Raw genomic sequence first — 10,332 nt, forward strand, 5'->3', positions numbered from 1 at the left:
TAATGGCTGCAGAAAGAAACAAATGCTCATAAAGATGTGGCCAAGATTACACCCAGACCTGGCTGTTTTTCAGCCCAAGTGCTTTGTACATTGTCCTTGCATGTTGTGCTTCATTCTGCCCCTGCAGGTTAAGGATCGTGTCTTTCCCAGCCCTGCATGGTAAGTAGTGGATAATTGATTATTGAACCAAACCGTTCAGCAGCATTCAGGCTGTAATTAACCCTTTCCATACTATCTGAGATCATCAGATGCTTAAAGTCATAACCAATTGCCTAATTGCCTGAAAATTGCTTTCCCATGGATCAGCAGGACATGCTCTCCCCCAACCCCATTCAACCACCACCACCACCATTATCACCTCACACTTGTACAGAAGGAGCTGAAACTAATAGGCTACAAGAAATCTTTTATTGTCAAACTGCAGTACTGAGATACTATCAGTTCATTCAGGTTCTATCCTATTTTTAACAGAGTTTGATTGACTTTAAATGTTCTTTGAACAAACATGTGAGAGAAGAATAGGAGAACCTTTCTAAACAAATACAAATGTCATTAGTTAGGATGCAGTCTGCAAAAGAGTCCAGGGTGTTTGATTTCATATTTCTGATGAAAAGTGGATGACCAAGTCCCATGCATACAGGCAGACATCTCATATCTACATGCATAGACATGCTCCTAGGAAGTGGTAAGCAACTTTCTTTCTGACACACACAAAAAGAGTGCTTACCCATTTTAAGGAAAAGTAAAACACAGCCCAGGAATATATTCCAGGGGACACAAATTATTTGAGCCCAACATTTTGAGGTGAAGCATTGTTGGGAACAAATTTCAGGTTGGTGCTTTGCTAGTGGCCCTGGAGTCCTTAGGTTGTCTTTGATGATTAAGTCATATGACTAAGAAGACACTGTGTATAGGAATATTGGGCTCCAGTAGAGGCAGGGCTTGAAGGCCCAGGTTTACTCTGAGCATTGACAGTGGGCATCTGGGAGTCTCCTGACCATGCAGGCCCTTGCCTCCCCACCTGGATAGATAGGATAGACTAGCACATGGCCCACTCAGTTTGAGAGCTAGACTCTAGAACAAACTTGTCCAGAAAGCTTGTACTCCTCTACGTTTCCCAGTGCACTTGTTGCAAAACAAAAGACCCAGATACACTTCTCTGAATCTGGTTAAATAATATTTGGACTCTGAAAAAGTTGCTTTTCGTAAGCAATTATTTCACATATCTTTGAATTTCACAATTCAATGTAAAACAATAACTTTGTGTATCCCTCTTCGGGGGGCCTCTTTCCTGCCACCCCCAACCCTCTCTCCACCCCCACTCCTACCCCCACCCCCACCCCTACCTCTACCCCTCAGACTCTGAAGTGTCACTCATGATGGTTTTGCTTATTATATATATGTGTGTGTGTGTGTGTGTGTGTGTGTATGTATAACTTGACAGTTTCCAAAACAAACAGTGGACGCTGTGACCAGCCTGGTATTCACTCAGTAGGATGCAACAGCATCTCCCAATCCAAGCGGCCTGAGCAGCTATTGGAGGCAGGTCGGCTCCCTAAAAGGCCTGTGCTTGCCAATCTCTGTGCTCTGCCAGGTCCTGGAATCAGCGATTTGAGGACTGATGGTCTGCACATGTCCACTGGGAGGGAGGAAACCACAAAGGGAAGGGAGACTAGACTCCAGAGGACTTTGGCTAAAGTTTGATCTTCCTCTACTTTCATTCTGTCTATTTAAAGAAAAAAATCACACGCACACACGTGTGTGTGTATATATATACAAATTATACACACATACACTTTTTTTTCGTTGACTATAGATCCAGAATTTTTTTTTTTTCTAATTTGGGGGTTTTCCTGCTTTCCTTCCCTGCCCTGTCCTCTGCGCCCTCCCTCCCTCTCCCTCCCTAACCCAGCTCAGGTTGAAACTTTGCACTGCACATTCCCTTCACCCCCTCCGGGGATGGCTCTGAGCTCTCGGGCGCTTGCCTTCTCGGTGGAAGCCTTGGTGGGGAGATCCGGGAAAAGAAAACTGCAAGACTCGAGGGAGGAGATGCAGCCTGAGTTGCTGGAAAAAGAGGGCGGAGAGGAGGAGGAGAGAAGGAGCAGAGCCGCAGGGAAGAAGAGCCAGCAGCCCGGTAAGTATTCCTACCGCAGCCCCAAAGCCTTGAGCCTGCTACCCGAGCATGCTGATCTGCAAGTCTCAGCTCCACTCCGGAAGCTGAGAGGACTACTAGCCCTACACTAGGACGGTTTGGTCCAGCTGGGTGGCCACGTTTGGGGCCGCGGGGACACCTCGGTCACTTGGCTATAGGGGAAGCGTCAGAGCCTCCAAGTTCAGTCCGTATTGCTGTGTGGTTCATTTGCGGTGAAGGGGAACTTCCCTATATGTTTGTGGAGAAGTTAGACTCTTCAACCTCCCCAAGCCCTGAGAGCCAGACGGTAGCTGTTTCTCCTCCGGGTAGGAAGCAGGCAGGCACTTAGATTCTGAGGGGATTCAGCCTCAGGGTCCAAAAGTCCGGAGAGAGTAAGGATGGGCCAATTTGAAGAAGGACGGTAACTTTCCCAGGACGCGACCTGGGCCCCTTTCTCCCCATCGGGGGGCCACAGTGGGTGTTGTGAGGAACTTGAGTATCTGCCTCCAAATTTCCCAGGGAAGAGACCAGGCCAGTCTGTTCCAAGACAGGCATTACCACGAAGGGGATGCAGGAACTTAGAACCTCTCTCAAACTCTTGGCGTCTCTGTGTCCAGCAGAAAAGCGACCCAAGACTGAGCCCTCAGCAACTGCTTTCTCAGGCTGTAGCGGCAGTGACAGTGACAACAGCTGCAAAAATCTGGAAGAGAAAGATGCTATCCAGGTGGAGCTTCAAGGATCTGAACTGTGGAAGAGATTCCATGACATTGGGACTGAGATGATCATTACCAAGGCTGGCAGGTTTGGTTCTGCCCAAGCTGTTCAAGGGATGCACACAGTAGGAGCCCATAAAATGTGGTGCCTCCAGTTTTATGCTCTGTATCTGTCCTTACCCCTGCCCCCCACAGGCATTGGAAAGTTACTGCCTCTCAATAAATCGCACTATTAGTGGCTCAGCTTTTCTTTCCTGTAGGCAATGACTTCAAGAAATTCTCCTTAAAGCCTCACAGTTATCAGTGGATGATATGCCATCTAGCAGGTCCCCAGCCTACCCTCCCAAGCTAGCCTGGGGCAATTTGAGGTGGGCTTTTCTGCTTTCACCTTTTGATTTGGGGCAGCATCACATCAGCTAGTTAATTTTTTTTTTTTTTGCATGAATCTTCCTAATTTTAGTCTTTCCCAAATCTGCCTCACAGAAAGTACCACTGAAAACTCAGGGGTCAGGCACAGTTTTTTCTCTACTTTCTCTTATATAGTTTTTTTTATTAATGGTGGTGGTGGGGAGTAGGGTGGAAAAAGCTTTGTGGTAAGAATATTCTGTTCCACTCAGCAATCCTGAACTTGTTCAATCAAGCGTACAACCAACAATCTTTCTTCATGTAGCAAATATCATTCCTTGAATCTGTCCTAGAATGGGGCAGGTACAGTGAATTTCTTCACTTTTCATTTGTCCCCCAACCCCATCCCACTCCAAATATCTCCAAAAGCACTAGGTCAGTGGCTATTTTCTTTCCCACAGGCGGATGTTCCCCTCTGTTCGAGTCAAAGTGAAAGGGCTGGACCCAGGGAAGCAGTACTATGTGGCCATCGACGTGGTGCCAGTAGATTCCAAACGTTATAGGTAACCAGGCCCAAAGGAGGGTACTGCAGGCCAATTCTGGGAATGGGGATTCAGATTTATGGAACATGAGAATGCTATATTGAAAGCTCTACCATAGGGGTGGTATTGCTCTCCTATGGACTTTGAGAGTTGAATATTCTCACTCAAATGGAGGTTCAGACTGAGAAGAGAAGTCTTGCTTCTCTTTCTTCTCACTCCTGGAGCAGGTGCCAGTTGGTGTTTCAGTGTACTCCAAACCCTTTGCTTACCCATTGTTCTGGCCTTGGCTGTGCCAACTGCAGAGGATATGGACTCAGGCAGCTTGGAAGGAAGTTGTTTGAAGGAATTTAGGGAGAAATGACTGTGCTTCTGGGGCTGCACTGGGCTCTGGGCTGTACTACTTTGGCCTCAGGGTCCTGGAGTGATGTCTTGATTTACCATCTAATGCTAATTTAGCAGTTATCGCATTTAGGTCTATCATTCTTCCTTCCTTAGCTTCTTTCCTGAAGCGGCGGCCAGGTCCTAGAAATTACAAATAACTTTTCATTTTGAAACAGGCTCCCTACTTAAAGCAGGCTAATAGTGGTCGAATTGATCTAAAGTCAAAAGGTCTTACAGTGCTAGCATCCCAGATGCACGGCTATGCCAGCACTTTGGCTTAGAGGCTATGGGGGTTGTGTAGGAGCTGCCCTTACTCGTGCTGTGAGTGTTCCACTGAACTGGATGTCTAGCCTTTCTAAGAGAGAGCCCACATCATGCCCAGTGCTGGATTTGAGGGGCAAAGAGGAAGCTCAGCTCAAGAGCCTACTGGAGCTGCAGCTTGTAAATAGAACAAGTTGTTTGCTTCTTGTGTTTGAGCTGGCTTGGGAATGCAGTGCACAGTTAAGTGGTTGAGATTAGAAACAGGGTAAAAATCAGCCCTGAGGCCTCATGGGCTAGATTTTCAGACAGTATTCTGATGTGAAGCCTTGTTGGTGAAAGGGTTTTGAAGGTCACTGGTGGAGGTGGGTTGGGCAGACACCCTCCTCACCCTTTTGCTTTCTCTCTGATTCTGATGCTTCTGGCTAGAGACAAGGATTTTTAGTCTGTCTCTGCACAGCAAAGTGGATTAGATCAATTTCTGTTGCTGTTTTTGTGAGGAAATACAAACCAGACTCAAATCCCATGATGTTATACTCACCCTGGAACTTCATTGCATTTTAATAACATATGTTTGTATACAGTTTGCTTTTTGTCCCTGAACTCCCTTTGGAAATAAAGTTGGATCTTCTACTAGTTGCCTTTGGGATTAGCAGGCAAACCTTGGCAAATGCCATTAGAACTGGATCCGGCAGCCTTTCTCCCACACACCTGGCTTTGGCCCATTTCACCTAAAGCCACACTCTGTGCTTTTTTAGGTATGTGTACCACAGCTCACAGTGGATGGTAGCTGGGAATACAGACCACTCATGCATCACTCCCAGGTTCTATGTTCACCCAGACTCGCCCTGCTCTGGAGAGACCTGGATGCGGCAGATCATCAGCTTTGATCGCTTGAAACTCACCAACAATGAGATGGATGACAAAGGCCAAGTAAGTATTTGAAATCCTTTGGACTGAGGAGGGAATGGAGGTGCCAAGGCATCATCAGCTTACATGTCACCCTAGAGAGGTGTGGGATGCTTCTCCCAGATGGTCTTTAGGAACTCTTCAAATTCTGGGCTTATGACCAAAGTAGCTCCTGTGACTGTTGGCATCTGAGAGTGCTGGGGGTTGGGAATGGTGAGTGAAGGGAGTTTGAAGACCAAATAAGATTTGTTTAAGCCATAATGCCTGGTCTGGGAGTGTGGAAGGGAATGCGCTTTGTGGAGCTTTCTTTTGCTTCTCAGCCTACAGGGCAATCACTGTGGGCTCTGATTACCTTCTCCTAGATGAGCACCTTCTGTCTGACATGGTATGACAGAAATCTCCTCCACAATTCACCTTTATAAAAGAGGTTATTTTCAGGCTACCTGGATCTTGAGTCTTCTTCCCATATGCATCCTGCTCCTGCCATGCCTGGCCTGGCCCTGTGCCAACCACAAAAAAAAGAGAAGGAGGCCCCCGGGATTAGGAGGTGGGGTATGTCAGGTGGCTGCCCTTCATTTACCATAAGCCCAGGGAACTTATAACAGGCAGTCAGATCCTAGTTATACTTGGGGACATCACATGGTCACCCACACTTGGAAATAGGAAAGGGCTTCATCTGGAAATGGAATCACCGCTGCCTAATGCTGCTGCGATGTTCCTATCTGGAAACCTCTTAGCCCTGAGCATGTCTGTCCAGAACAAAATGTCACAGAAAAGTCCTTGTGTGTGTAACTAAGCCTTTCTGGTTTAGCCTCACTTTTGCATGTGGGCATGATGGGGCTGCCAATGAGATGAAACCAGTGTTGCAGTCGGGAAGCCACTTTCTAGGCAAACATTTGATGATTTCTCCTCCAGATCATTCTGCAGTCCATGCATAAGTACAAGCCCCGTGTGCATGTGATGGAACAGGACAGCAAGGTTGACCTGTTCAGGATTCAGTCCCTGCCCACTGAAGGAGTTAAAACATTCTTCTTTAAAGAAACTGAGTTCACCACAGTGACAGCTTACCAAAACCAGCAGGTAAGGACAACTTGGTCCCAGGAAAGCAGGGCTGGCCCCAGAGGGACTTTCTGGATAGAGGCAAGCTGCATTCAATATGGATTGAATTTTCTACAATTAAAAAAAAAAATAACATAGTCGTATTGCATTGTCATCAAGGCAAGTTTGATTATGAATTGTGTGGATCTTGTATTAGAAAGGAGAGCAGAACAAAGTGCCAGGTGAGAAAGGAGGTAACCATTCCAAATTCAACTTAGCAATATGCTTATATTAGTTGAATGTGCCACATTACACATTGAAGTGTTTTGTGATTGTTGTAACCATTAAAAGCAAGGATGACAATGTTATTACTGAGGACACTGGCTTTATCTTTTTCTTTTTTTTTTTTTTTAATCCATAGATTACCAAACTGAAAATAGACAGGAATCCTTTTGCGAAAGGATTTAGAGATCCCGGAAGAAACAGGTAAGCAACATTACAATCATATCTAATATTTATATAGCCTTTTTCATAAGTATTACAGATAAGGAAACTGTGGCTCAGAGACTCAGAGGCCTTAAGTTTTCAAACTAGTAGGTAGTAGGAAAGGAATCTAGTGTTTTGTCTGTAAAATCTTGCCTCCTCCTTTTCCCTCTCAACCCACCTGAAGATATTGCTTATTCTAGATCCCTGAGGCTTTTATTCAGGGAATAATTACTGTGATTTTTATTCAGCAGTATAGCTATAAAAGAAAAATATTTCAGGTATTGACCCCTAAAAACTATAATAAAATAACTTAAAAGTTTACATAAATCATTATTTTCAGGAATTGAACTCTGGACTTGCTTAAAGTTGAATCTATTTTTCAGGGGTGTATTGGATGGGCTTTTAGAGATCTACCCTTGGAGGCCTTCTCTCACTCTGGATTTTAAAACTTTTGGTGCAGACACACAAAGTAAGAAAAGTTTTATTAATGTTTACTTTTAAATGTTAATGAAATAACAACAGTCAGAACCTCTGTAGCAAATACTACACAAGGGATAAGTTCATGCCAGAAAATGTGTGTTTACACGAAAGTGAGTTTATATTTATCTTGATGAGGAAGTAAGAGGCAAAAAGAGGGGGGGACTGGCTTGAAGGAAAAGAACAGAGCCATGGCAATAGTGGATTTATTGACTTTAGGCTTCTTAAGTTATAATGTATCCTGATATCTCCAGATCTCACTTGGATTCTTCAGCATCTCACTATCTCACATTCTTTAGAATTTGCCTGTGGTACATTTGTGGCCTTATTTGCAAATATACTGGATATTGAAATAAATATGTTTCTCATAAACTTTCAGCACATGTTAAAATGATATCCATTAAATTTTACCATCACTTAGTTCTAATTTTCCTTTTACTGTAAGTAGGGAAAATAAATGTTGAAAACAACACTAAGTCATCACAATTAGTTTAATTGCCACAAGCATTAAAAATATTTACAAGAAATTTGTTCTCATGTAGTGCATTACATGATTAAATAATAATAATTAGACAATGCAAACTTTCTGGTGGAAAAATGTATACCTTCATGTCTCTGGTGTTTAATAATAAATAAAAGAGTATTTGCAAACAACATAGAATTATTTTACCACTTTTGTCTTTATTCCATTAAAGTTGTTTGTCTTTGAACATTAATGCAAGTTTATAATAGTGGAGAAAATCATCAACATTATAGTTATGTTGAATTTTACATGATACCATAACATTGAAAACAGATCGAGTTTAATCATTTGGTAAAATATTTCACTGGACTGATTGTATTAATTTGGTCTACAAAGTTGCATAGAAAAATGTGAGCACTTTAATAGCATCTAGGCAGCAAGCTTTTAAAATATCCAAGTCAACATGAAGTGCACTAAAAAAAAGGAAACAAACTAAAGATGATCGTTAATTAATAATTTAGAATACACAGTTTTCTTAACTATTTGAATGTCCAGATTGCTCTCAAATTGCAAAGAAAATGGGTACCATTTTTTAAATAATTTTAGAATGCTTAATTATAAAAGATATTTGCCACCTTGTTAATAAAGGCTACGCCTACACAAAATAGTTAAGAAAAACAACAGCAACACAAAGAAAAAAGGAAACCTACAAAAAAAACTTGATCAAGTTTAGTCAATAAACAAATTTTTAAAATTCAAACACGAAAATAAGATGGAAAATCTAGATTATCCTGGACCTTATAATTAATTATCCTTAACTTTAGTAGATGCTTGGCAAACATAAAAATCACCTGACAACATTATGATGAACTTTCATCTTTATTTTGATATTTTTAAACTAAAAATTGTCTTTAACAAGTGTACTTAAATATCATTTTAGTTTATAAAGATTATTTTCATGTGTTCCAATATTTTTATCAGACTGAAGCTTTCTACAGGATCTCAACCAATTTGTTCAATTTAATCAAATACTCATTTTTGTAAATTTTTTAAAGTTTAAAAACTATTTTTTTTAACTTGTAAGATATAATTGGCTCTAGGTACTATTTATTTGGGCATCTTTTGTAATTCATTGGATAAATGTCCAAGTGCCTAGCACAGATCTTGTGCATGGTGAATGCTCAATACATGATACATAATGGTAGTGTTAAAAGTAATAGTGGGGGCGCCTGGGTGGCTCAGTTGGTTAAACGACTGCTTTCAGCTCAGGTCATGATCCTGGAGTCCCGGGATCGAGTCCCGCATCGGGCTCCCTGCTCGGCAGGGAGCCTGCTTCTCCCTCTGACCCTCCCCCCTCTCATGTGCTCTCTCTCTCATTCTCTCTGTCTCAAATAAATAAATAAAATCTTTAAAAAAAAAAAAAGTAATAGTGGTAGTAGTAAAGGTATTCTTTTCAACTTTGGTCAGAGGAATGAACATATTCTTTCCCAAAGAAGTTAAAAGAACTGTGAACTCCCAGAAGAGAATGAAGCATGTTTATGGTCATTAGTACTCATTCATTAGGAACATCAATTTCATTGTTCATTGACTGGATTGTCATTCACAGGTGGAAGCAGTGGCTCATCTCCAGTGACCTCTAGTGGAGGGGCTCCCTCTCCTTTGAACTCCTTGCTTTTTCCACCCTGCTCTCTGCCTACATTTCACTTACCTACAAGCTCCCTTGGAACGCCCTGTCCAGACGTGTATCTGCATAATATCAACCTGCCCCTTTGCTACAAGATTTGCCCAACTAATTTTTGGCGACAGCAGCCTCTTGTCTTGCCTTCTCCTGAAAGACTAGCAAGCAGCAACAGTTCTCAGTGTTTAGCCCCACTCATGATGGAAGTTTCCATGTTATCTTCTCTGGGGATCACCAATTCAAAAAATGGTTCATTTGAAGACTTAAGTGAGCAGTGTCTACAGGCACCTAATTCTTCCAATCAAATGTTGTATGGACTACAGCCACCTGGAAGTATTTTATCACCAAATCCCATTGCCCAGGAAGCAATTGGTTGTTCTTTCCTTCCTTCCTATGGTTTTTATAGGTTTAACTTCTCAGTGCCATCTAGACTGGTAAATGTTGCCAACCATCTCAAAGTCAAAGTGAATGACAATAGCCAAGTTTCTTTTAGAGAAGGCAAATGCACTCATGCTCATTGGTATCCAACAATCAATCATTACCTTTAATGGAATAATCACATTCCTAAAACAATTACACATAAGCATGTATTTTCTTTATTTGTAGCCAAAGAAAGGTTAAGAGCTGTTTGGTTTTAAAAGCTTTATTATTAGAGGTATTTCTCTGTTACACATTTAAAGTGCCTTATTAGATGTTCATAAGAAGTTGTTATAGGTCAAATATGACCTGTAACAATCTCTGATTACAGTGGCCTTGGGCCTCAAAATAAGATAGTCAATAAATATTATTTGATGAGATAGAAAATTGACTCCAGATTAAACCTTTAATTATAGCGAAGTCAGTTTACCATGTCAACTGCCTCTTACATATTGACAATGATCAAAAGAAGTTGGATTTAATTCCTGTGAAAG

At 42.0% G+C, this 10,332-nt stretch overlaps 1 protein-coding gene across 1 annotated transcript; it reads left to right on the forward strand.

Annotated features, from left to right (window-relative positions):
* Window positions 1-1,959: 1,959 nt before the first annotated feature.
* TBX22 (T-box transcription factor 22) lies at window positions 1,960-9,969 on the forward strand. Its single transcript, XM_045898243.1, has 8 exons — window positions 1,960-2,134; window positions 2,749-2,932; window positions 3,651-3,752; window positions 5,129-5,303; window positions 6,195-6,359; window positions 6,739-6,803; window positions 7,187-7,272; window positions 9,350-9,969. The coding sequence occupies exons 1-8, from the start codon at window positions 1,960-1,962 to the stop codon at window positions 9,967-9,969; spliced, it is 1,572 nt and encodes a 523-aa protein (XP_045754199.1).
* The last annotated feature ends 363 nt before the right edge of the window (window positions 9,970-10,332 follow it).

The sequence above is a fragment of the Mirounga angustirostris genome, unplaced genomic scaffold, assembly GCF_029215605.1.
Source record: "Mirounga angustirostris isolate CCGP_5_RB_7025 unplaced genomic scaffold, mMirAng1.0.hap1 SCAF_11, whole genome shotgun sequence".
Classification (NCBI taxonomy): Eukaryota; Metazoa; Chordata; class Mammalia; order Carnivora; family Phocidae; genus Mirounga; species Mirounga angustirostris.

Bases quoted from the DNA above. Each gene is read 5' to 3' on its own strand.
- TBX22 (XM_045898243.1), top strand. From the start codon at position 1,960: ATGGCTCTGAGCTCTCGGGCGCTTGCCTTCTCGGTGGAAGCCTTGGTG. The intron at 3,753-5,128 runs GTAACCAGGCCC...GTGCTTTTTTAG, and splicing joins GTAGATTCCAAACGTTATAG to GTATGTGTACCACAGCTCAC. The intron at 5,304-6,194 runs GTAAGTATTTGA...TTTCTCCTCCAG, and splicing joins AGATGGATGACAAAGGCCAA to ATCATTCTGCAGTCCATGCA.